At 41.4% G+C, this 23,055-nt stretch overlaps 1 protein-coding gene and 1 non-coding gene across 3 annotated transcripts in view; one reads left to right on the top strand and one right to left on the bottom strand.

Moving 5' to 3' along the window:
* lg7h20orf27 (linkage group 7 C20orf27 homolog) overlaps positions 1-15,821 on the top strand; it is a 32,276-nt gene extending 16,455 nt beyond the window's left edge. For both annotated transcript variants that reach the window (XM_017433153.3, XM_037976560.1), the window contains exons 4-6: positions 4,338-4,476; positions 9,458-9,583; positions 13,070-15,821. In XM_017433153.3, the coding sequence (XP_017288642.1) occupies positions 4,338-4,476; positions 9,458-9,583; positions 13,070-13,170 (366 nt within the window). In that variant the 3' untranslated portion in view covers positions 13,171-15,821. The remainder of the gene's footprint in view (positions 1-4,337; positions 4,477-9,457; positions 9,584-13,069) is intronic.
* trnan-guu lies at positions 6,402-6,475 on the bottom strand. Its single transcript has one exon. It is a non-coding gene; the product is annotated as a tRNA-Asn (tRNA).
* Positions 15,822-23,055: the final 7,234 nt, after the last annotated feature.

Genomic DNA, 23,055 nt, shown 5'->3' on the forward strand with positions numbered 1-23,055 from the left:
CTTACACATTAAAAAAGAGGGGCTCATCTTTGCTGACACATGAAAATGTTTAGGAAAGTGCCTTAAAATGTCATTGAAAATAATAAGTATTCATATTATAGCTAGTTAAAAAACAATTTCAGACATCACCAACAATATAATGACAAAATAAATATACTTTAAATACAAACAGGACACCATTTTATGATAATTTAGTTTAAATAAAACAAAATTTATGGCTCGTTATGTCTACATTGAGGATATCTTAAATGAGAGTTTCTACCTGTAATAATGCTATTTCAGAAATCCAACATGTCCATTCTAGATGGGAAGCATTTCCTGTAAGATATCTGAAGCTGAAAGCCCAAATACACATGAAAGGAGAAATGACACCATTTGTCCCGTAAAGAATGACTTTTGAGAGTTCTGAAATGTTGTAAATGTGATAAATGACCTGACTATCTGAAATGGTTTTATTTTTACTGATTTAAATTGATTAATGCAAGTTTGTCATACCGAGCTAACTTCCTAACTTTAAGAATTTTTAGATATTACAGTCTCAGTTATAGAAACTTTTTAAATATATCTGTTACTCTTTTTAATTGACCAGTAAAGACATCATTCTGACTAGTAGGGAGACTGTTATTGATGTCTAAATTTGTAATTACAGATAGGAGTGTGGTTTGATTATAAGCAACAATGGCCTGCCGTATGCTCGTTCACATATGACCGTTTAATGAAATGCGGCGCACGTCTCGAAGGGGCTTATTTATCAGCAACGGTGCCTGCCTTGGCACTTTAATTTGCCGTTCCTCGTGTTGTTCATTAACCGGCGGCTTTGATTATTGTGCGACTTAAATTTGCTCAAGCTGTGTGTTGGTAATAAATAAAGCCGACTTTATAAAGTTGCGTTGAAATTAATTTTCTGCGGAAGTATTATTAAAATGAGACCAGGCTTGAACCTCTCACGGAGAAATTATTAATCAGTCTCTCATTGGTTGCGTGACTTTTCAGTTATTTCCTCCAAATGATCTTTGTTGTAAGGTTTTCCTGTCTTTAGCAGTGGTAATCAGTGTTCTGGTGAAATAGGAAAGCAAACCCAAGTTTATTGAATGATGAAGTTTGTCTCAGAGAGTGACCCAGTTCCTTTTTAGTATGTCACACACCTATTGTTAATGATGATGTGACACATTAGGTCTGTTAACTTGCTTCCAGGCTGAAAAATCTCTACAGTGATGATTTATTTGAGTCTATTAAGCACTCTCTTCTTTGCAAAACCTTTATTCCACACATTGTTTAGCATTAAATGTAAAGGTTTGATAGACAGTGTACAGACTCAGATCATGTGTGAAACTCCGTTCACAGAATGGTTGTTTTTCTTCCTCAGTGTTCCCTTTTCTTAATGCTGTTTGGAGGCTCACCTCTGCCCGTTGCTGTGCGGGGGCGAAGCTGCCGTCCCCGGCTTTTTGCTGGGGGGCTTTTTGTGTTATCTTTCATTGCCTGCACGTCCCCGCTGTCGCCCTCTCTGTCTCTCCTTTATATCCTGTCTCTTTCTTGAGGGTATACGCTCAGCGCTGGGACGATTCCTCTTCATGAATTTTTTTTTCTCTTTTACTTCTTCGAAACTTTCTGCTGCTCTTTCAATTTTATGTTCAGTCACAGAGACTGTAAATATGAGAACACAAAGGATGTTCGTTACGGTTCACAAAGCAGATCTGTTAAATTTGAAAGGACAGCAGTTCAGATGATCAAGATATTCAGTTGATGTTGAGATAAAACCATAAAAGTGGACAGTTCTTTTTAACTCAGGCTTGCATTTGGTGCCCAATCCTGGTCCTTGAGGGCCTCTATCCTGCAGGTTTTAGTTGTTTCTCTGTTTGTCAGCAGGTCTTCAAGTTCTACAGAAGCCTGTTAGTCACTCAGTCATTCAGATCAGGTGTGTAGAAGCAGAGAAACCCCTAGAACCAGGGTTGGACACCACTGGCTTAAGGGAAATGAAGTCAGAATACATTGCCTGGACAAAAAAAAAAGGTTACACACTCTAATATTTCATTGGACCGCCCTTAGCTTTGATTACAGCACACATTTGTTGTGGCATTATTTCGAATAGCTTCTGTAATGTCATAAGATTTATTTCCATCCAGTGTTGCGTTAATTTTTCACCGATATGATTTCACCAAACGTTTAAGGGATCGCCAATCACAATCATTCAGGATTTTTTCTCCGGTCACATTTTTTCCTCCAAGACGATGGGTCTCCACTATCCTTCCAGTTTTTAATAATGCGTTGGACAGTTCTTAATACAATTTTAGTAGTTTCTGCAATATCCTTAGATGTTTTCTCTGCTTGATGCATGCCAATGATTTGACCCTTCTCAAACACACTGACATCTTTTCCACGACCACAGAGTCTTTTGACATGTTTTTTTAGGAAAGCAGCTCATTGCACCAGTTGGGGTTAAATAACTGCTGAAACATAATCACCCATGCAGTAATTATCCAATAGAAAGCTTGTACTTATATGCTTAGTTAAATCGAGGTGGCGACATTTTATTTTGGTCAAGCAGTGTATATTCTAACTTTGTTTGAAACCAAAAGTTGAAACCTGCTTGGAGTCCGAATGTCTACCAGTGTTATAAAAACATGCTCATCTGTGAAGAGGATGTCTGTTCGAGAGCAGGGATGGACATTTAAAGCAAAAACATTCTTTAAATTTGTTTGTAATTATTAGATTTTTCTTTGAATGTGTGATCACCCATCCCGTCATGTTTCCCCTGGTCCTGCCTTAATCAGCGCTAATCTCAGCTGACACTTTATGATTTCGGCCCATTGCCAGTTTCATGTTTTTGCTTTAAAAAAATGGCTGTGTCCACGTGGTTGGGAAAAAGACTTACGCTGATTTAAACTTCACTCAACCTAAATCTTGCAGCTGCAAAACCCTCTAATGAAACAGAGGCTTTGTGCTGCTACTAATCTGCTAGCTGGGGATTTTTAAATTACCTCATTTTTATGGATCAATGAGGTAATGGAGGGGGATGCACAGACTCTGGCTGAGCTCACCCGTGACCATGGTTTCCACTTTACAAACCTTTCAAAATAAACCCCTAATCCATAAGCAGATGCAAGAGGTTGCTGTGTTGGAAAAACGACACCTCAACTGGAAAACCACCATTTTCACTAGACTTGAAATATTCAAAAATCACTGCCCATCCCTGTTTGAGAGTATAATCTTGTGTCCCTTTTTTGCCATGCTGCTCTCTCAGTTAGACATCCGGATTGGTCAAATAAATTTCCCTGCTGCCAACGCTTGAGTCATTTCTTTAAATATGAAGTTAAACATCCACAGCAATATCAAAATGGTTAACTAAACCACAGTTGTTGCGACTGCAAGGCACAGTCCTGCCACATCAAAGATTATCGTATTCAGATGGACCAGCCAGTCAGCCGCTCGCTGGAATCAGATGATTCTTCAGCTTTACTGGCTTCATCAGTAAACTTTGTGACTGAAGACTCAAAGTTAGATTTTTTGAGATTCTGTAAGATGTGTAGAAATAAATAAAATCTGAGGAATGACAAGAGGCTGCTAAGAGGAAATGATTTTTCAGCAAGAACGTCTGCATCTCTTTTTCTTGCTCAGCACCAAGCTGAAGTTTTATATTTAACTCCGTTTATGTCACTTAAACATGTGACATATTAAACTCTAAGACTTGTATAGGCATTTGCCAGCAGGTCTACAAACGTAAGTAAAGGTTAATATTTTACCAAGCTCTAATTTGTCATAAACTACGTAGTTGCAATTAAATCAGATAATGATTTACCAATATAACACATCCAAACGTAAAACAAAGTTATTTTATTTGACTTCACTTCAACTTGTTGTAAATTCAGGTCTTTAAAAACACAATTCTTGGGAGCTACACTGTGGTTTATCAGAGCGATGTTCTGTAATGAATTCTCTGTATTTTTGAGCTTTGTTTGCCTTTTATTTGCGGACCTTTAATAGACTCTCTATCGTGAGGCCAGGCTGAAACCTGTTTTCCACTTCTTTTTACGTGAAATTCGCCGGCGCGGTTATTCAAAGGGAATTACGGGTGAGGAACACATCGGTGGCTAATTTGATGTTTAGTTTCTTAACGGAAAGCACATCAGCATATGAATCGGGGGGGTCTGGAGCAGCCTTCGAATGAAGTGATGAGCACTTTATCCCCTGGGCTACAGGTGCCGCTTGTATAAACATCTCTGTTCGTTTTCCCTCTCCACCTGTCGCTCTGTCACAGTGGCGCAGCGCGACCAACGCTGTGATGGTGAAAGGCAGAACTGTATTCTAATAACTGCCATAGTTATTTATTTTCTTTCCAGGTTGGCTTCCTGAAGACGCAGCACCGTTATGAAATAGTGTTCACGCTGCCGGAGGTCCCCGCTCTGGGTAAAGATGTGTGTCCAGCTCCAGTCCCCAATCCACACCTCCGGATCACCGACATTAAACTGGCACCAGAGGGTGAGTTCATGGACCACCAGGAAGGAAGAATACAAACTATATTGGAGCAGTTTGCATTTCAAATAGGCTTTCAGCTTGTAAAAGATCTACCAGTTAATGGAAAAAAACTCTATCGTTCACCAAAACCGGCTTAATATGTCATGAGCCGTGGAGAGAGAGATGAACCCAGAGCACAGACTCTTTGCTTTAAATTAAAAGAAACTAATTTATTAAAAACTAAACAAAACCAAAATCTAAGACTGGGACACAAGGCGAGAGGGACAACCAGACAGCGCATGAAGGGACAACGGACCAGCGAGTAAGTGGAGGAGATGACCGGGTTTTAAAGACAGGAGGTAATTAGGGGAAGTGGGCACAGGACAGGTGAAATGATTACAAAACTTGGGGCAGGTGTAGATGGGCGTGGCAGGCAGACGAGAGATAGACTGAGGAGAAGTGAATGATGACAGAGGCACAGAGAACAAGACAAAACATGAAGACAACAATAAACCCAAATCAAGAGAAACCAGAATTAAACACTAAATACAAAAAGAAACAGACAGTAGAACCGAATCCTGACACAATAAATACATTAAATTTAACTCTGGATGCAAATTTGATCATTCTGAGCTAAAGATTTGGGGGGGGAAGCCAGACGTCAAAATTTGTCACATTTTCTAGAACCAAAGCCTAATCTCTCATTTTAATTTTGGATTTCCATGCTGTCCACCATGTTTAATGACATCAGCGCAATATTTACCAAGCCTCCTCTTCTAAGATTTGAATGCAGTGAGAAACCTTTGCCCTTGGTCGTCGTCGGATCATGTTGCAGTGTAACAGGCGCCGAGCAGTGGCCCATATGCTGCAGCTTTATTTAAACAGAGAGAAACACGCGGGCAGCAGAGCGCGTCTGTCCGGACGGAGTTCCTCAGCTCCTGTTTAACCAGCGCGGCTGACAACAATAAAGTGTTTAGTGAATGTCGGTGCTCTGTGCTCAAAGAGCGCTCTGGAAATGGACATCAGCACCGAAAGTGTAGACAGACTTACAAAAGTGTTAGTGGCAAAAAGCATCAACAAGGCTTTATAAGAAAAAAAGCCATGTGTTTTTAATGTTAGTCCTCTGATTCTAGGTTGGTTTACAGCACATATATCTCTATGTACCTCAGAATACTCTGTGAAGGACTCAGTATAAGCGATACATACTTGTTGAAGATATTTATGAATGCTAGCAGGAAGGCAATTACTAAGTGCTGGCTTCAGCAAAGCTCCCCCACTCCCCCACCCCGAAGCTCTTCATAAATATTATAAACCTGATTCACAACATGGAGATGCTGACTTTTTGAATGCGGCTCCAGAAGGAGAAAGGAGAGAGACTCTGGGGAAAAATGGAATAGTTTCACAGCTAAAGACTTATAATAGGTTACTGTAGCGAATCTAAAATATTCATGCTGCCCTGATTGAGCTATACCAGGTATTTTACTGTGTTTTTTTTCTTCTTTTGGGACTTTGAACAGTAATGTGCCTGTAAATGCTGAACAATGGAAATGTCTGTCACGTGCCCCTAGCCCTCATGTCTGTATGTTCCTTTTCTGCATAAAAATACGGTATTTTCTGCACTATAGGGCGCACTGTCAATGCATGGTCCATTTTCAAACTTTTGTCATATATAAGGCGCACCGGACTACGAGGCGCATTAAGTGAAAGAAAACAGCCCCGTCTTTTTGGAGAATACTGCACCGATGTAAGTGTCAAGTATAAACACCTCCAACGCTCGCTGAGGTCCGCGGAGCCTTGAGTGATTATAACTGAGCCTTAATGCTGCAAGCGGTGCAGCTTTGTAGTTTAACCAACTTCTTACATATACAACCTCATGTCCTGCATGACTGAGAATCTCCATCAGCATATTCAACACGGCAAAGACCGAGTGATATAACAAAAGTTCACTTCGTCCCTGGGTGGGCTCGAACCACCAACCTTTCGGTTAACAGCCGAACGCGCTAACCGATTGCGCCACAGAGACATGAGAGGCTAGCAAGTGGGTGTGGTCTTGAATGAAAGTCCACCAATCAGATCAGTATATTATGACAAGTGTATAGAATCTGGTTTTATCAGCTTAATGACCAAATTAAATTACTTCTTCTACTACTTAGTACTAAAACATTGCGACTTCTTACATATATGAGGTGCTCCGGATTATAAGGGGAACTGGGTTTTTTTTTTTAAAAACTGAAGGCTTTTAAGTGCGCCTTATAGTCCGGAAAATATGGTAAATAAAAATAAAGTAAAAAAGATATGGTGTGAATCTGAAGAGTTTAATGTGCGACACAGTCAGTGGAAACGTCAGGGCAGTTAATTAAAAACTGAAAATATAAGCTTCTAAACTTTTTTTTTTTTCAAATAGGTCCTTCTGTAATGCTATAAATGCAAAGTTACTGCTATCTTTGTGTCACTAACTTGTACCTGAAAGGAGAAACATAATTAAATAGTAGAGGTCATGTCCCTGGGTGGGCTCGAACCACCAACCTTTAGGTCACCAGCTGAACGGGCTGACGGAGCCTGTGGGTGAGCTGGTGTTATGATGAGCGCTGCTGCCTGACAGAAGACACAAGTTGATGGAAGGACATGCTTTAAATTCGTCAGGAGATAAACGACTCAGTGGGAGATCACTGCCGCTCCGTCTTTTCCTTTCAGTAATATTAACTGCAGAGCAAATGACACAAGATGACTCCTATGTTGCCTTCTAACTGTGTAATCTTGTCACAGATGAATGTCTGAGGTGTTCACTCGGGTCTCCAGACTCCACAGAAACCAATCTGACGGGTCGGATTACGGCTCGTGTCTCAGTAACGTTAAACATTAAATTGTAACAAGAGAATCCGAGTCGCTTATTTCTCGGTGAGTTGTCAACCAAACTTCGAATACTCCGAGCTCACTGCCCGTCCTGAGTCATTCCCAACACGGAAACTTCTGCAACATTGCTTAAGTTCGAACGTAACGTTATTTCCAAGATTTCACCAAAGCGGACGTAACTCATCGTCTCTCAGGGTGAGATGATTTTAGTTTAAAACTCTGCCATGAAAGGCGGTGGGCGACATGCCTTTCTTCAAGAAATGCCAAATGTTCTCAGTCTTTCAAACAGGCTTAAACATACACCTTTTATATATTTTAAATTGAGCAGCTCTCTGCAAAAGAAAAAAAGACGTCTCTGTTCACGTTAGAATGAAATTAAACCTTCTGTCCTCAACCATCATCTGTTCCTTTATTAACCCGACCTTCTGATAAATTACCTAATTAGAGATGAAAAGCTTTTTTTGTGTCTGATTATTGTCATTCAGTTGATGCCTCAAGGGCATGTCAGTTCTGTCTTTTTGTGCCATCATTCACACTAAACCATAATTAAAAGTGCAGGTAAATAAAGGGAAGACCTGAAAAGGTTTGTTGTCTTCATTCGCTGTATTAATTAGTGGGAGCCAAGGTTTTAATAAAGCTGTAAGCAAGAAACCCGTCAAAAACAGAAAGGATAAATAAACTGATTAAACATGCAGCTTGCTGCTTATTATTTTATGAATTAGGGGGGAATGTGGTTTTCTAGCTGAGAATCATCCACTAACCGCTCGCGTAAACATTGTTTTTAAAATCTGATCTTAGTTTAAATCTGATCTTAGTTGTGTGATAAGGTGACGTGTTCCTTTAAAGGGTTTGTAGATCCTTAATTTTTTGTTTCTGTGTTTATTTTTATGACATAATCAACATATTTTCACCTTAAAAGTGTCTAATCGTGCAGAGAATTCATTAATTTTTAAAATTTAACACCTAAATGTCATTATTTCTTGATGCCTGGGGCTGACCTCTTTATCACACAGACGTGGGGACAAAACGCCATTCTGTGTTCATTATCACGCCAGGGCTGAGCAAAAAAATACAAAAAGTATACCGTAGTCCCAAAGTACTGCGGTAAACTGCAAATGGAAACAGGTGCCAGTAATATATTTGCCCCAGAGGGGCGTAGCCAAAAGCTAAATGCTAAAGCAACACAAAAGAGTCCTGTGAGTGTAGCGATGACATCAGCAAAGAGGAGTCGTTGGTTTACTGTAACAAGTATCGTCATCCTAATTTATGACCGTTTCACGTTTTCGTAATATCCTGTAGGCCCTGTGAGCGACACTGTGAAGCGTGGAAAAAGCAGATTTGCTCGCTCAGATCCGCACGTCAGCTCATCCCAGCGACACGTTTTATGTCAGAGTCCATTTTGTTTCGTCCAGTTCTGTGATTTCGTCCTCGTTTTCTGCGTCGCGGGACTCTCAGGGTCCTAACTGTACCAGCATCTTCATCTTGATGCTTTGTAAAAGGAATGTCGCCGTAGTTGACGAGCGCCGCTCCCTTCTTCTGTCAGTCAAATCCATTTTAACCCCCCGTCGTTAGATGTCACACACGAGAAAGAAGCGGGTATTTGCGCCGAGGTAGCTTCTGCACCCGCGGGCAGCCTAAATGTGCCTCTGCTGCTGAAACGTGTGCACGTGTGTGTGGGCTGAATTCTCCGCACTCGTCTTTCACTCGCAGGCAGCATGGCCCAAACATCGCCGCACTTCTGCGGGTTGAAACCCGGTGCTCGGAAGCATTTATAACTCCGGCTTCGCTTTCAGCTCTGAAGCTGCTAAAACGAGCTGAAGGGCGATCCTCTGGCGCGTGTTGGTAAACGCCGCTATGTGCCTGTAACCGAAGAAGGCCGCTGACCTTTCCTTTGAGTTCAGCGACACGCCCTTTGCATTACTCCCGAGTGTTTGGGGCGGCGTACGTGCCTCAGCTGACGCAGCAGGTGCGCTGCTGTTTGTCTACCTATAAATCAGCTGTCCTCAGAACGTCTCGTTTGATCGGCTGCCTGATTATTGGTTTGGCCGGAGTTGACTGCAGCTTCTGCCAACCGGGAAAGAAAAACAGTGTGTGAAGAGGAAACTCAGTGTGTTTTTTCTGCCTGTGTGTGTGTGTGTGTGTGTGTTTTCAGGGGGCCTGAAGGTGACGTGTAACTACCTGGCCCAGCAGGAGGGGGTCCTGTGTGAGGAGGTGCTGCTGCTGAGCGAGACCAACGACGACGTCTGCGTCAGAGTCAAGGTTCACGCCAGAGTCATGGGTGAGGTCCACGGACGCCTCAGAGTAATAAACGTCTGACCTGCAGCACCTGTAAAAGCTGTTACTGCACCAGAATATAAACCGGTGGATGATTCTCATGAATCATTGCTTAGACTTTATTCAGACTCACAGAAAGTTGTTGTTACATCTACAGCTGATTAACCTTTGGAATCAACCCCATTCAAAATGGCCACCGCAGCTAGGCAAATTTATACAAAGCACAAACATGACTTCAAGTTAGTCAGTTTTACAGCTACTGAGCTAAACCTGTTGCAGTAGCTGAGAGTCGTCCCCATTTTGTACTCTGAGCGCCGACCGATCGCACAGTATCTGTTTTTAAAACTTTGGAGTCAACACTGTCTGTTAGCAAAATATTTCATAAACCACTGGGCGAATTTTAATGATACACTCAGGAAGAAGTCACGTGGTGTGAGTCTACAGCTGATTAACTGTAGGAGGCGGTCCAGTTCAAGATGGTTGCCGCAGCCTACTGATCTTTGGAAACACAGAAATGACCATAACTCAACCAATTCGACAGCTGTGAAGCTGGAATTTGGTGTGGTAGTAGCTGGGAGTCATTCACATTGCATACTCTGAGCACTTCACATGGCACGACATCCTTGCTTGAAACTTGAGCATTAACCTTTTGGCGTCAACCCTTTTTGTCTGTTAGCGAAATATCTCATGAACCAGTGGCTGGATTTCAATAAAACTGTCAGGAATGAATCACTGGATGTTCATCGACAACTGATTACCCAATTCAAGATGGCTGTCAGGGCCAATCAACCTCAGCAAACACAGAAACAGCTTTAACTCAGTCAGTTTCACAGATGTGGAGCTAAAACTTGGTGTGGTAGTAGCTGAGAGTCATGCTCAACACGTGATCCGAGGTCTGGTGAGATCTCATGTGGGATTCACAACATTGGACCAAAAACGGCTTCAGCTTCATCATCTGTCATCATGTGATGATCTTAGTTTAAAACTGGAATGAGAGGTGGTGGGCCATAAGCATTCCTTCAAGGAACGAGGGGCCTTTAATTCATTTGGGAATCCCTGAATTAGAAAAAGCAGGGGAATTTCTATGTTTTTTTTAAAGAGTTTTAGAAAAACTCCAAAGCATTTAGAGGATTTAATAACCCAGTGAGAGTGGAAGATGAACCCAGACCCTAAAATATCCATCAGAATGGGACAAGAGAGTTTTGTTATCGTTTAATCAGCTGAACCATAAAATATCCTGAATTTGCAGAAACAAATGTAACACCTTCTAGTGTCAGTTTCCTTAAACTGAATACAAACTAAAAACAATTAGTTATCTTGAAATAGACCAATTATACTGAATATAATCTTGAATTCTTGATGTAGACAAACTAACAGTAGTTTATCATATCTGTAGGTGAAGAAATAAGCTGATGAAAGAACACTTTTTACTCTCTAAAGTAGGACTTAATGTGTTTTTAGTATATTTCATTTGGCTAAATGTCAGTGTTTGTAATTGTTTTTTTCATTCTCTGGGTTACGTAATGTGTTTACTTATACAATTATTTTTCTAAAACATGGTAAAGAACTACTTTGACTCTCTACATTTTGTATTTTTTAGATTTGCTTGTGTTGTGTTAGAACTGACTGAATAGCCAAACTTTGTGTCTTTACTGGCGCGCTGCTGCCCCCTGCTGGTTGGTGTCCATTTAAATCCACATTAAAACAGATTTAGATTTAACGAGCAAATAATTCAGAAATGAGTCTGAATTTATCAGGATTTAGGATTGCTGTAAAGATAAATAACGAGTGTATCAGAATCTTGTGTGTGTGTGTGTGTGTGTCCCGCTGTTCAGAGACTGGAACAAATCTGCATTTAAATCTGCCTCAGTGCGACTGAGTTAGATTCTTGACATTTGTGTCAGCAGATGGAAAATTAGGTGAAGGGGTTGTGTGAGTGTGTGTGTGTGTGTGTGTGTGTTTACCCATCTGTGTAAATAAAGTAAATGATGTGTGTATTTGAGGATGAGTGGTAACACAGCCTGAACATCTGTCCAGATGTCTGTGTGTGTAACCGAGGCCTGGATAGAAACCAGATCAGTGGGTTAAGCTCCGCCTCCACCCCTCACCCACACACACACACCAGCAGAATAAAACCAATATAACACTGTGTTGTTTTCAACCTTCACACCAGAGATTTAGACTTTTCTCATCTGATGATGAGAGGCCATTTTGGTGAAACCTTGTAAACTGGCGTTGTGCACAGTCTGGAGCTCAGAGTGTTCTGAGGATGACTCTCAGCTACAACCACAGCAAACGTCACCTCAGTATCTGTAAAACTGGCTGAATCATCGTCGTTTTGCTGCTGGCTAACGTTGATCAGCCATCAGCGCTGCCTCCAGTTGTAGATGAACAGTCAGTGGTGACAGCCTGAGACTTTCACTGAAATCCACCCAGTGGTTTATGAGAGATTTTACTAACAAACAGTACTGACAGTGTTCCTTTGTTGCCTATCATTATCAAAGATGTTCAATACTCAAGAGACCTATGTGTAATGTAAAAAAAAAAGGTTGGATGTGTAAAGAGTCAAGTCAGATTTATTTATGTAGCACTTTTCAGCAACAAGGCGATTCAAAGTGCTTTACAGCAGCGGTCCCCAACCTTTTCAGCTCCACGGACCGGTTCATTATCAGACAGTATTTTCATGGACCGGCCTTTAAAGGTGTGGCGGATAAATACAACAAAATAAAACAATATGACCGGCATGAAAACTGGGGTATTTTTTAAAAACATAATAAACGTAAATCCAACGTGTCCTCGCAGCTTTGTTAGCTGTGTTATCAACATGAATAACAGCCTCTCCTCCCCCTGATGTCCTCTGTGTTTAAATGTGCCCTTCAAAATAAGAGACACCACAAATATAAAGTGCACAAAGAATACAACTCACCATAACGCTGAATCAGTGGAGCTCTGAGCCTGTTTCTCAGTAACCAGACGGTCCCATCCAGGGCTTCCAGAGACGTTTGGTTTTTACTCGTTTTGCTGCTTGTGGGTTTGTTTTTAGCGGTAACGGATCACGTGACCTCGATAAGCGTTTTGACAGCATTAAGAGGGAGTCAAAGACGGATGTAGTGGAGAGAATCCGGTCAGTTTTCTAAATAAATGTCCTTCAGACTCAAAAAACCCCAAAACAAAACACGGAAATACTGTAAGTTAATTATTCTTTCTGTTCGGCCCGGTACCAGATCCGGGGGTTGGGGACCTCTGCTTTAGTCATAAAAAACACAACAATATCTAAAATACGAGCCAAGATAATCGACACTAAATAAGACACAAGACTGCAGAAAAGCTAAGATAAACAGAACTAAATGAGCCGTGTGATTCGGGCCGAGCCGTGTGCAGAGAACTGCGTGCGGTCAGATGTCAGCTGAACTTTGCCACAAAGCCCTCGGTCGGCGAGCGTCCTGCTCACATTCAGCTCACATTCAGCTCTGTGGTTTCTCTCTTCCAGACGGCCACCACGGCACGCCCATGCTGCTGGAGGGGGTGCGCTGCATCGGCATGGAGGCGGAGTACGACTCGGAGCAGAGCGACTGGCAAGGCTTCGACTAGAAGCCCGGGGCCCCCGCTTCCACCTCAGGTGCTCCCAGCTGCCGGGTCCGAGGCGCCCCGCCACATCGCCTTGAAGAGGAAACCGAAGCCACGACGCTCCACTACGTCACAACCCCCGCCTTTTTTTTCTTTTCTCAGCGCTGGAGGAGCCTTCCTCCTGAGAACGTTACCACAGCAAACATTCCTCTGCTGAACGTCTGGACGATTAAAGCTGCACTTTAGCTCCTTAGAGGTGGGGTTCTGTTGAGCCACTACGAATGGCTCTTATCTTACCTGTTGCAGATAGCTTTTTGAACGGCCTCGATCTGGAAAAATGGTTTCATTCAGACCAGATCGACGAGTTTATGGCTCGTCCAAGAAACTCCAGTCTCAAATATTTTGGATTGTTTCAACTGAAACCAGTTTTGTAAACCTTTCCATCGCTGCCAGTTTCACACTTCATGGTTATCATCACCCGCATGAAGACAGGCGGGCAGTAATGTCACGCGTCTGTTAGCGAAATATCTTTCCAACCACCAGGGGGATTTTAATGAACCTTTCAGAAAGCGATCATCAGATCTGCATCTACAACTGATTAACATTTGGAGCTGGCCAAAGTCAAGATGGCCGCCACAGCCAACTCACTTTAGGAAACACAAAAATGGCTAAAATCCAGGTGGTTTTGCAGATATTGAGCTAAAACTCAGCACGGCAGTAGCTGAGAGTGATTCACAACACATACTGAGTGCTGCTCATTGCTTAAAGCTTCAGCTTTAACTGTTTGTCTGTTAGCAAAATATCTCCTTAACTACTCGACGGATTTTAGTGAAACTTTCAGTCAGTAATTAATGGATGCGCCTCTACAACTGATTAGATTTTGAAGTCAGCCCAGTTCAAGATGGTCGCCACAGCTATTCAACATCATCCAACACAAAAATAGCTGTAACTTAGTGAGTTTGATAGATCTTGAGCTTCAGTTTGATCTGGTAGTAGCTGAGAGTCGTTCACAACACATCCTGTGACATCACTTAACGTTATTTCTAAGCCTTCAAGGCTTAAATTAGACCTTTAATTTGCTTCCAGATCTGTTATTATTCCCAAGTAGCAGCTAGCTGTAGCACTTCCAGTACAGCCAGAGGCACTCCTGGCAGGACTTTAATGTAAAAGTTTTAACATTTAGAGCTTGCGTGGACCTCAAAGTGATGGCAGCAGTTCAGCAGCTCAGACTAGCCGTTAGCTCTTCAGCTCAGTTTATTCAAACAGAGGTCGATCAGACAGCTATCTGCAGCAGGTAAGATACTAACTGTTCCTAGCCTTTTCCACAGAACCCCCACTTCAAAGAGTCTGAACTATCCCTTTAGCTTTCAGTCCTCCACCCCTTCCTTCTGTTCGAACCTGCGTTGTCCGTCCCGTGCCTGTAGAGGGCAGCGCTGCGCCGTAAAATCAGCTCACATCGTTTCTCTCCACTCCTGGACTTGTAGGTTTAAAGGGCTGTTCTGTGAAATAATAATAATAAATTAACCGATCCGCACCGTTTCCAGTGAGATGAAGTTGAGTGGCGTGGCAGCGCTGAGCCTGCAGACCCTCGGCTTCATCGATAAAGGAAGCAGCTGATCACATTTATCCCGTTTAGACTCCCTGAAGGTCTCCTGCGTGCTCTCTGTTTGACGTTAAACACATTTTACGAGCTCTGATCAGTACTTCCACCGGTCCTCCACCTTACTGCTTACGGTTTACTTTGTTGTTTCACATAGATGCTACTTAAGAGCCAAGTGGTGGATTATTTTAAGGGATTTTAGTTTTCTGCTGTCGTGCCGATCTCCTGATCTTCCTGTTGTTGTTTTTTTCAAAATGTAAAATCTGTACAATCAAACACAAATGTGTCGCCGCTGCTTTGCCGAAAGTGTTTTCATGGCGCTTTAAATAGAAGAAAGACTCGATAAAATAGGTTTGGAGTTTCCACAGATGTCATTCTCCGATTCCGTTTTATGTTGTTTAACGGTAAATGTTCCGATCTGGTCTGTTTTTAACTTCCTGTAGTTTTGGTTTTACCGTTTGATTCATTCACAACGTCGAGAGTCCTTTTTTTCCTCCTAATCGGCTGAGAGAAGTTTTGGGAGGAAGAAGGAAAAAAGATTTTTGTTTAAAATTTAAATTGTCGAAGCCTTTCGAAACACTCCCGTGCGACAGAAGTGCCTTTCATTCCAGCGTCCAGTTCCTCTTCGTTTCCTCTTCATTTCACCAAGAACCAGAAAACCTTCGAACAGGCGGTGAATCAGACACATCGGACTTTTCTTCTGGTTTTTTTTACAAAAAAAAAAGCAACAATCTGAATGTTGTCGCCTTTACAAATCAAGTGCCATGATCCTATTTCCAACATTTCCTTCCTGTGAGTCAGGCCTAGTCATTGTTATTTTATTTCATTCTGTTGTTCGCTGAATGTAGTCGCCTTAAACCAAACGGCTTGCTGTGGTTTTGTTTTTTTCTCTTCAGTTTAGACGACAGGCTGCCGCCGTCGAGGAGTTTGGTTTGATTCGTCGTTTTCTCATAGGTCAGCGTCGTGTTTCTAGTGTAAAACTAAGTGTTTCATGAATGTAGTGCTGTCCAGATCTGCTCCCTGTGGATGTAAGCTGTATTTTTTTAAAAATCTAATAAATAAAGGAGGAAAGAAAGTTGTGTTTGATGTGTCAGTTCTTCGATCAGCCACCAGGGGGCGGTATGACCCGCCTCATTCCCTCAAATCACTGCTTTTACTTTCAGTTGTCTTGATTTTAATAAAGACTGGATCATGTTGTTTTAGGTGGTGTTTTAATAAAAGAAAAAAAAAGATTTTTATTTTGGATATTTACACAGTCAACCTTTGTTTTCCTTTTACATTTATAGAATATTTTTATGCAGCCCTGTTTTCTTCACCCTCTGAACTCTTTACTTATTAACTTAGAGCGCCGGTTCTGCAACTTTTACAGTCAAAAGAGCCTTTTATGCACCTTTAAAAAATATATTCAGAGCTGCTAACTGCACCTGAAGTTTACAATTAAAGATAACAACTCAGTGGTAAATAAATGCTGTTTATGAAAACTTTAGGTAGTTAAATTAGGAACTTAAAGAAGTACAATAAACTGTTATTTATCAGTATTTTTACATGTTAAGACAAAGGTGCAGAAGGTGACTAATTACAGTTTTTATCAGCTTTAAACAAATTTAAACTCTAAACCATGCAAGGCTGTGAGAGTCCTTGTGTTTTTTATGAAAATTAAAAGGTACTTTATTTAGAAAACAATAAAGCATGTACCGTAGTTGCATCCTCATAAATATAAATATCCCTTTCATGCGTAGTGGGCTCTGCAGAGAACAGCTATTTAAAAGCTGCATATATGTTTTTTTTTTTTCTTATCAATAAAGAGGATACTATAGTGCACCCTGCAATATGCTGCTAAAAGTTCTTCAATAAGTAAAATTTTAACAATATATATATATATTTACGCTCTAAGAAAAATAAAAGCCCTTTGGGGACAAACATCCAGGCTGAAGTGAAAGGGTTAGTTAGTTTGTTGAATGTTTTAACCAACAAAAGCAGCAGCTTTTATTTCCTTCAGTTATTGTTAAATCGAACAAAACGCTTTATTTCAACACTTGATGACGGATCAGTCAGCATTGTGCCTAAAAGTGCTTCTTTATTTCTCCTGTTCGTGTTAAAGACAATGGATTTCCTGCTGCCTTTTCAGCTTCATTCTGTCACAGATGCCGCTCACCTGCAGGATAAGGAGCCACGCCAGGCCCCGGAGCCACAGCTTGCAGACCCTTCCAACTCAGAGGAAACGTTAGGATCTCTGACTGCACGTGTGAGTTGTTCCAAAAGTCTAAAACGAAAAAAGCTCCTGACAGTGGAGAAATGTAGAACGTGTTCAGAACATTTCGGCTCGCTTCACTGAAAGTTTGACAGAAAAACGATGTAAATTAGTACCTTTTTCCCCTTTTTTTCTTCTCTTTGTTGAAACTTAATGAAACAACCTGATCATTAATATTTTTGGCCACTCAGGAAATTCTTTTATCCAATATTTAAATTTCCCTTTTTTCATCTGCAGGTTTTTTTTATTTTTATTTAGCCTCAAGTTTTAAGACTTAAATAAATAAATAAAAAATCCTAGCCAGCTGAGTTTTTCTGTTAAATTTAAATCCAGTTATTAAAACTATTTTAGGCTTTTAATTCCACAGAAACTGTCAGAAGTAAAAAAAAATATTTTATTGCTATTAAGTGTAAATTATTTGATTTGATTTATAATAAGTGCTTAATGTTAAATACATGAAATAAAACAGCAGTAAAATAAATAAAAGAGGGAGAAAAAAGGACAAACAAATAAAAGATTTAAATAAAAACTTGTCTGAATAAATGAGCAGGTGTCTTTATTATTATTACTGTTAATATTAATATTCAGTAAACTGAAAAAACTCAGAGGTTTGAAGCTGTTGAAATGCTTTTATATTTAGAAACAAAGTGCGCTCAAAGCTTTAACTTCTGAAAAAAAAGCCTCCAGCTTTAAATGAAGCCACTTGTTGATGAAGAGGAGCTAACCTGAATCAGATCCCAGCTGAAATGACTTTTATTATTCTTATTTTGCTCCAACAACAAGAAACACAGAAAAGCTTTTGGAGGAAAAACATAAAACCTCTGAATTATTCACGTCTTTGTATAAAAAATAAAAAATCATCTCAGAGCTTTAAGAAAATAAAGCCTTTGTGTACCAAACGGACAGAAAGCCTCGGAGGCAAACTTTAATTTTCACAGGTGTTTCTAAATTAATTTATATTTACTTTAACTTTAAACAAAGTTTAATTTAAGGTTTTTAATGGAAAGTGTTTTCGTGTCTTTATTTTTCTGACACCTGTTAAATAAATAAAACCTAATATTTAAACTCCAGACTTTGTTAGTCTGTTTAAAACACCGGATTCTTCTTTTTTATTGAAATAATTCACATATTTTTAAAAACTCCAGCAGCAGTTTTTGGTCTTTTTTTTCAGCCCTTCAGTTATTCTTCAGGCGCGTGCACCCAAGGCGGCGCGAGGAGCTGTCATGTGTTAACTCTCCTTATATCCTCCATGTTGCCTTTCCAGTGAAAGTTACAATTTTGTAGTTTTTTTAGTTTCATCTCTAAATCAAACCATGAAGGCTCTAAAGGCACCACAGGAGGAGCTTGAGTCCAGGTTAAACCAGGCCAGCTTCTTAATTATTATATTTTATTAAAAACACTGATGATATTCACACACGCACGCGCGCACACACGTTTCTTTCGTCCTTTCTTTGAACTGTTGCGTTTTTGGCGCACCCTTTGCGCCTCCCAACAGCTGCAGCCGCCTGCCGTTTGAGCACCAGCAAATAGACGGAGCCCACCGTGAGGGACACCTTATTCTGAGCTCAGGTGTTTCCTTGGCGGGCTCGTGCTCCGTGGCCCCGGATGTAAACGGGTGCGCTAAAACCGTTTCTTTTCTTTTAGACCAGGCCCTGCGGATCCACGGCCTCCTGTACGAGGGCGAGAGGCTGCACGGGACCTTTTCCCCTTCTTCCTGCAGCGCGCGCGCACACACACATACGCGAGCGAGCGCGCGCACGTCACTCCTGCTCTGCGTCTCGGTGCTGCGGAGTGAACTCTGCGCGGCCCGCTGCCCTCCCCCTGACCCCCGGGATTACAGTTATCTCTGCTGATTGATCTGATTGATCAGATTCATCTCCACGAGGCCGCAGTCCAGCCGGGAGGGGGGGGGAGGAGAGGGGGAAATAAACAGTTTTTATTCATTTATCCTGTTTTTGATGTTGTTTGGTTTTTTTTGTTTTTGTTTTTTTGTTTTCCTTCTCGGCCTCCCGCGCATGCAGGCTGCAGGCTGCAGAGTCACGTGACGCACAGAGACACACACACACACTCACACAAGGATTTCCACCAGAACACAAGGTTGATTTAAGCTGAAATTGGATTTGAAGTTTAAAAGGAATGAGTTTGGATTGTTGTAAAACCAGCAGCGTGGCAGGAGGAGGAGGAGGAGGAGGAGGAGGAGGAGGGAGGGTGGGGGTGTGTTGGTCCACAACAAAGATAAGATCCAAACAACAGACTGAGGAAGATCAGGTGAGCTGCTGCTGCTGCTGCTGCCTGGGCAACAGGAGAGGAGAGGAGAGGAGAGGAGAGGAGAGGAGAGGAGAGGAGAGGAGAGGAGAGGAGGCTCTGAAAGACATGGACCGGGTCAGGGGTCAGGGACAGTTCTGGTCTCACATCTAACTGATGAAGTCCTAAATAATTTTTATTCTGCATCTTCTTCACTTTAATTTAACTAACGAAGCCCTGAATGGAAACATGAGATGGTGTAATCCTAACAGACAACATAAATCATAATAAATATATAAAAACAGATATATGAATAAACCCTAAACATGATATAAACTATTTACTTAGCTATAAATATTGTGATTGTTCAGTATCTGTGATTAAAATATCTATAACTAATAATTTATGCACTTAGTCAATACCTATTGATAGATGTGTTTTCATAAAACAGATTATGTAATCATAATAGATATTATCTGTAGGTGGTGTAACTGCACATTGATCATAATTAGGTTGATCTAGTAAATACAATAATCTTGTAATAACTGCTGTTATAACAGTGACAGATAAATGTGTATCTATAGATGGATAATGTCCTAAAAAAACCCTGTAATTACTCAATAATCACAGTTAGGATACATTTAGATACTGTAACTGGGCAGTAATCATGATTATAATATCAGGCAGTTTCTAATAAAGGCTCTAATCACTTGTTAGTCACAATTAGATCTATAAATAAATAAATATGTCTGTAGATAAATATTAGAATTGTAATTATAGGAATAAAATCTAGCAATTGCTGATTAATAGACAGATGTGTAGCTGCTGTAATCATTAATAGATCAATCACATAATAACCAATGTTAGATTTAGATACATGTGATAAGTGCTGGAACTGCACAAGAATCGAGATTATATATATTTACACATTCATCTATCTATCTATCTATCTATCTATCTATCTATCTATCTATCTATCTATCTATCTATCTATCTATCTATCTATCTATCTATCTATCTATCTATCTATCTATCTATCTATCTATCTATCTATCTATCTATCTATCTATCTATCTATCTATCTATCTATCTATTAAATTTAGATTTAAAATGAAAATCTTTGTCTGAGCCAGTTTTGGTCACTATTTAAAGAAAAAAGTAAATCCATCCGTTAACTTTGATGTTCAAATGTTTTACAAAACTACAAAGGACCTCTTTTTGTTTTCTTTTACAAAACTCAATATACAGAATATAGAGAAACTTTAACCTGTTGATCACAGAAAATACGATCCAGCTACACGAGCGTTAGTTTCAGGTTTTTATTTATTTATGATTTCTTAGTTCTACATTTGATCAAAATCCATCAAATCAGCTAAACCACCAGCCTTTTTCTAAACACAGAAAAGAGCTTCTGACATCCCTCTGCTTTGACGCAGTTGCTCCTAAGTTCTTTAGTTTGGGCTGCGAGTTAAACATGGAGAGTTCCGTCAGTTTCTATTTTGTGCCTGTTTTCCTCGTCAAAATAATAATAAAAAAAAAGAATATTAAAAATCTGGCCTTGGGAGCTGTGCGGAACGTGCTCCGAGTTCGCTAAGCGAAACAGGAAGCGTCCAGGGACGCTATCCGTCTGTGATGGGCGGGGCCAGCCCCAATCAATACGCCCCGGAGGCCGAACAGCACGGCAGAGAGGGCCGTGTCTGGCCCCCAGGCCTTGGTTTTGTACGCGGCTCCTGAGTGTGTTTTGGCGTTGATTGTGGCGCAGAATAAATACATGATTAATCCCAGAGTGACACAACGATCTGTGCTAATCATGTGGGCATCTTTACTGAATGTAAACGTGGAAATATGAGGGGGGGGGTTAGAGGGTTTTAGTTCTGCATCAGTGAGAGCAGAGGGAGTGAAAACTGTGGCGAGAAGGAGGAAGAAAGTGTGTGTGTGTGTGTGTAGCAGCAATCAGTCCCCTCTTGTCTCGCTGCTGAGTGCAGCGTCTGATTGACAGTTTCCATTCATCCTGTGTGAGATTAGGCCAGCTGAAAGGAGTAACGACCCGTGGCTGCTGTGTGCAGTAATTACGGCCTCAGATAAGAAGGAGGAGAGGAAAAAAAAAACAGAAAGAAAGAGAGAAAGAAAGGAAGAAGATGTAGAAGAAGAAACACACAAACACACACAGCAAAACTATAATTATATAATCTCGCTCAAAAAGCTCTCCTTCCACTGTGTTTTCAGAGGCGTTTCACCTGGAAAGAGGAGTGTTTTTAGTCGTCCCTGCGACCAAAATGATCTCCCAATCACAACAAACTGCAGGCTGCAGCCTCAACAGCGGAATGGGCCAGTGTTTGCCTTCCTGTGCATCCAGCGGGCGACTGGGAAACACAACAACAGTTCTGTGTTACCAGTTCATTAACCAGCATTCAGCAAAACTGACTCCTTCAGCTCAAACTTTTACATTTTTTTATATATTTATTTTTACACTGTAATCATCATCATCAGAATGATTTTTTTTTTAATCCAAGCAACCTGTTACCAATATGAGCTTTATAATTCCAGATAAATAACTGCGCTTGTGTCTCATTCAGTTTCAGAAAAATAAATGAATAAAATACAAAAAACAACAAACAGCTGCTTGTTTTGTCCACACATCACTCTGGTCTTTTTGGGGACAAAAGGGGCTTTAATATAACATGAAGAGGTAAGAAAGTAAACAAAACAAACAAACAAACAATAAAATAAAAATATTGGTTATGCTGGATTTTAATCAATGAAAAGTGGTGAGCTTTATTATAAGGGGAGTATAAGATGGATTTTCCCCAAAAGTGGGGATGGATGGATGGTGAGGAGCAGTTAGAGCTCCTCGGAGAGGGGAGGTTTTTTGTTTTGTTTGTTTTTTTGTGTGTGTCCAGTGGAGTTGAACCCGCAACCCTCCTCTCCCGTCTCTCTGATCCTGATCAGCCAGTCACAACGCGGCCCCTGCTCTCCTCTGACCAATCAGCGGCGGGCTTTGCTCCTGGCAGGAAGTGACGCCACGTGGTCCTGCCTCTGTAAAGTATCCCCACAAACACTCTCAACACATTTGTCTTCCGCTCTCGCTCTCTCTGCGTGTGTGTATAGGTGTGTGTGTGTGTGTGTATAGGTGTGTGTGTGCGCGTGAGGCTCTCACACGTCACGGCGCAGGTCCAAAACTAACCAGAGCGCCCAGTTTGTGATCCAGGATCCAGTTTTGCTGCTTTTCCTGTTTCTGTGTCCACCTCACCCCTCATCCCCCCCAACACACCCTAACTCACCCCAACACACATCAACACACACCGCAGAGGAGCAGCAGCACCTCTGGCCGGGAGAGAGGACTGCAGAGACCCAGCAGAAACTTTCTCTCCGGCTCTTTAACACTCTGTCTGTTATTCCTTTAAAGCGCGCGCCTCTCACTTTATTCCTACGTGGGCGAGCGGTGTGTGTGTCTGTGTGTGTGTGTGTGTGTGTGTGTGTGTGTGTGTGTGTGTGCGTGTGTGTGTGTGGCACCTCCCTGCTCTCCTCCCCCCTCCCCCCCACCCTCTCCGCGTAGCTCGCAGGCTTCACCATGTCTCTCCTCTGCTCCTTCCATCCTGCAGTTGAAGGTTCCTCCTCGGTTTGGACTCCGGACGGCGCGTCATGCAGCGACACCCAGAGCGCCAAGCGGCTCCGCTGCGGGACCACGTAGCCTCTTTGTGAGTGGATCTACTTCCACCACCACCAGCAACACCACCTTCCTTCCTTCCCCCCACACCCACACCCCCTTCTTTTATTTCTCTTCTTCAATCCCTCTTTTTTTCTCCACCATTGT

Source organism: Kryptolebias marmoratus, linkage group LG7 (genome assembly GCF_001649575.2).
Source record: "Kryptolebias marmoratus isolate JLee-2015 linkage group LG7, ASM164957v2, whole genome shotgun sequence".
NCBI lineage: Eukaryota > Metazoa > Chordata > Actinopteri > Cyprinodontiformes > Rivulidae > Kryptolebias > Kryptolebias marmoratus.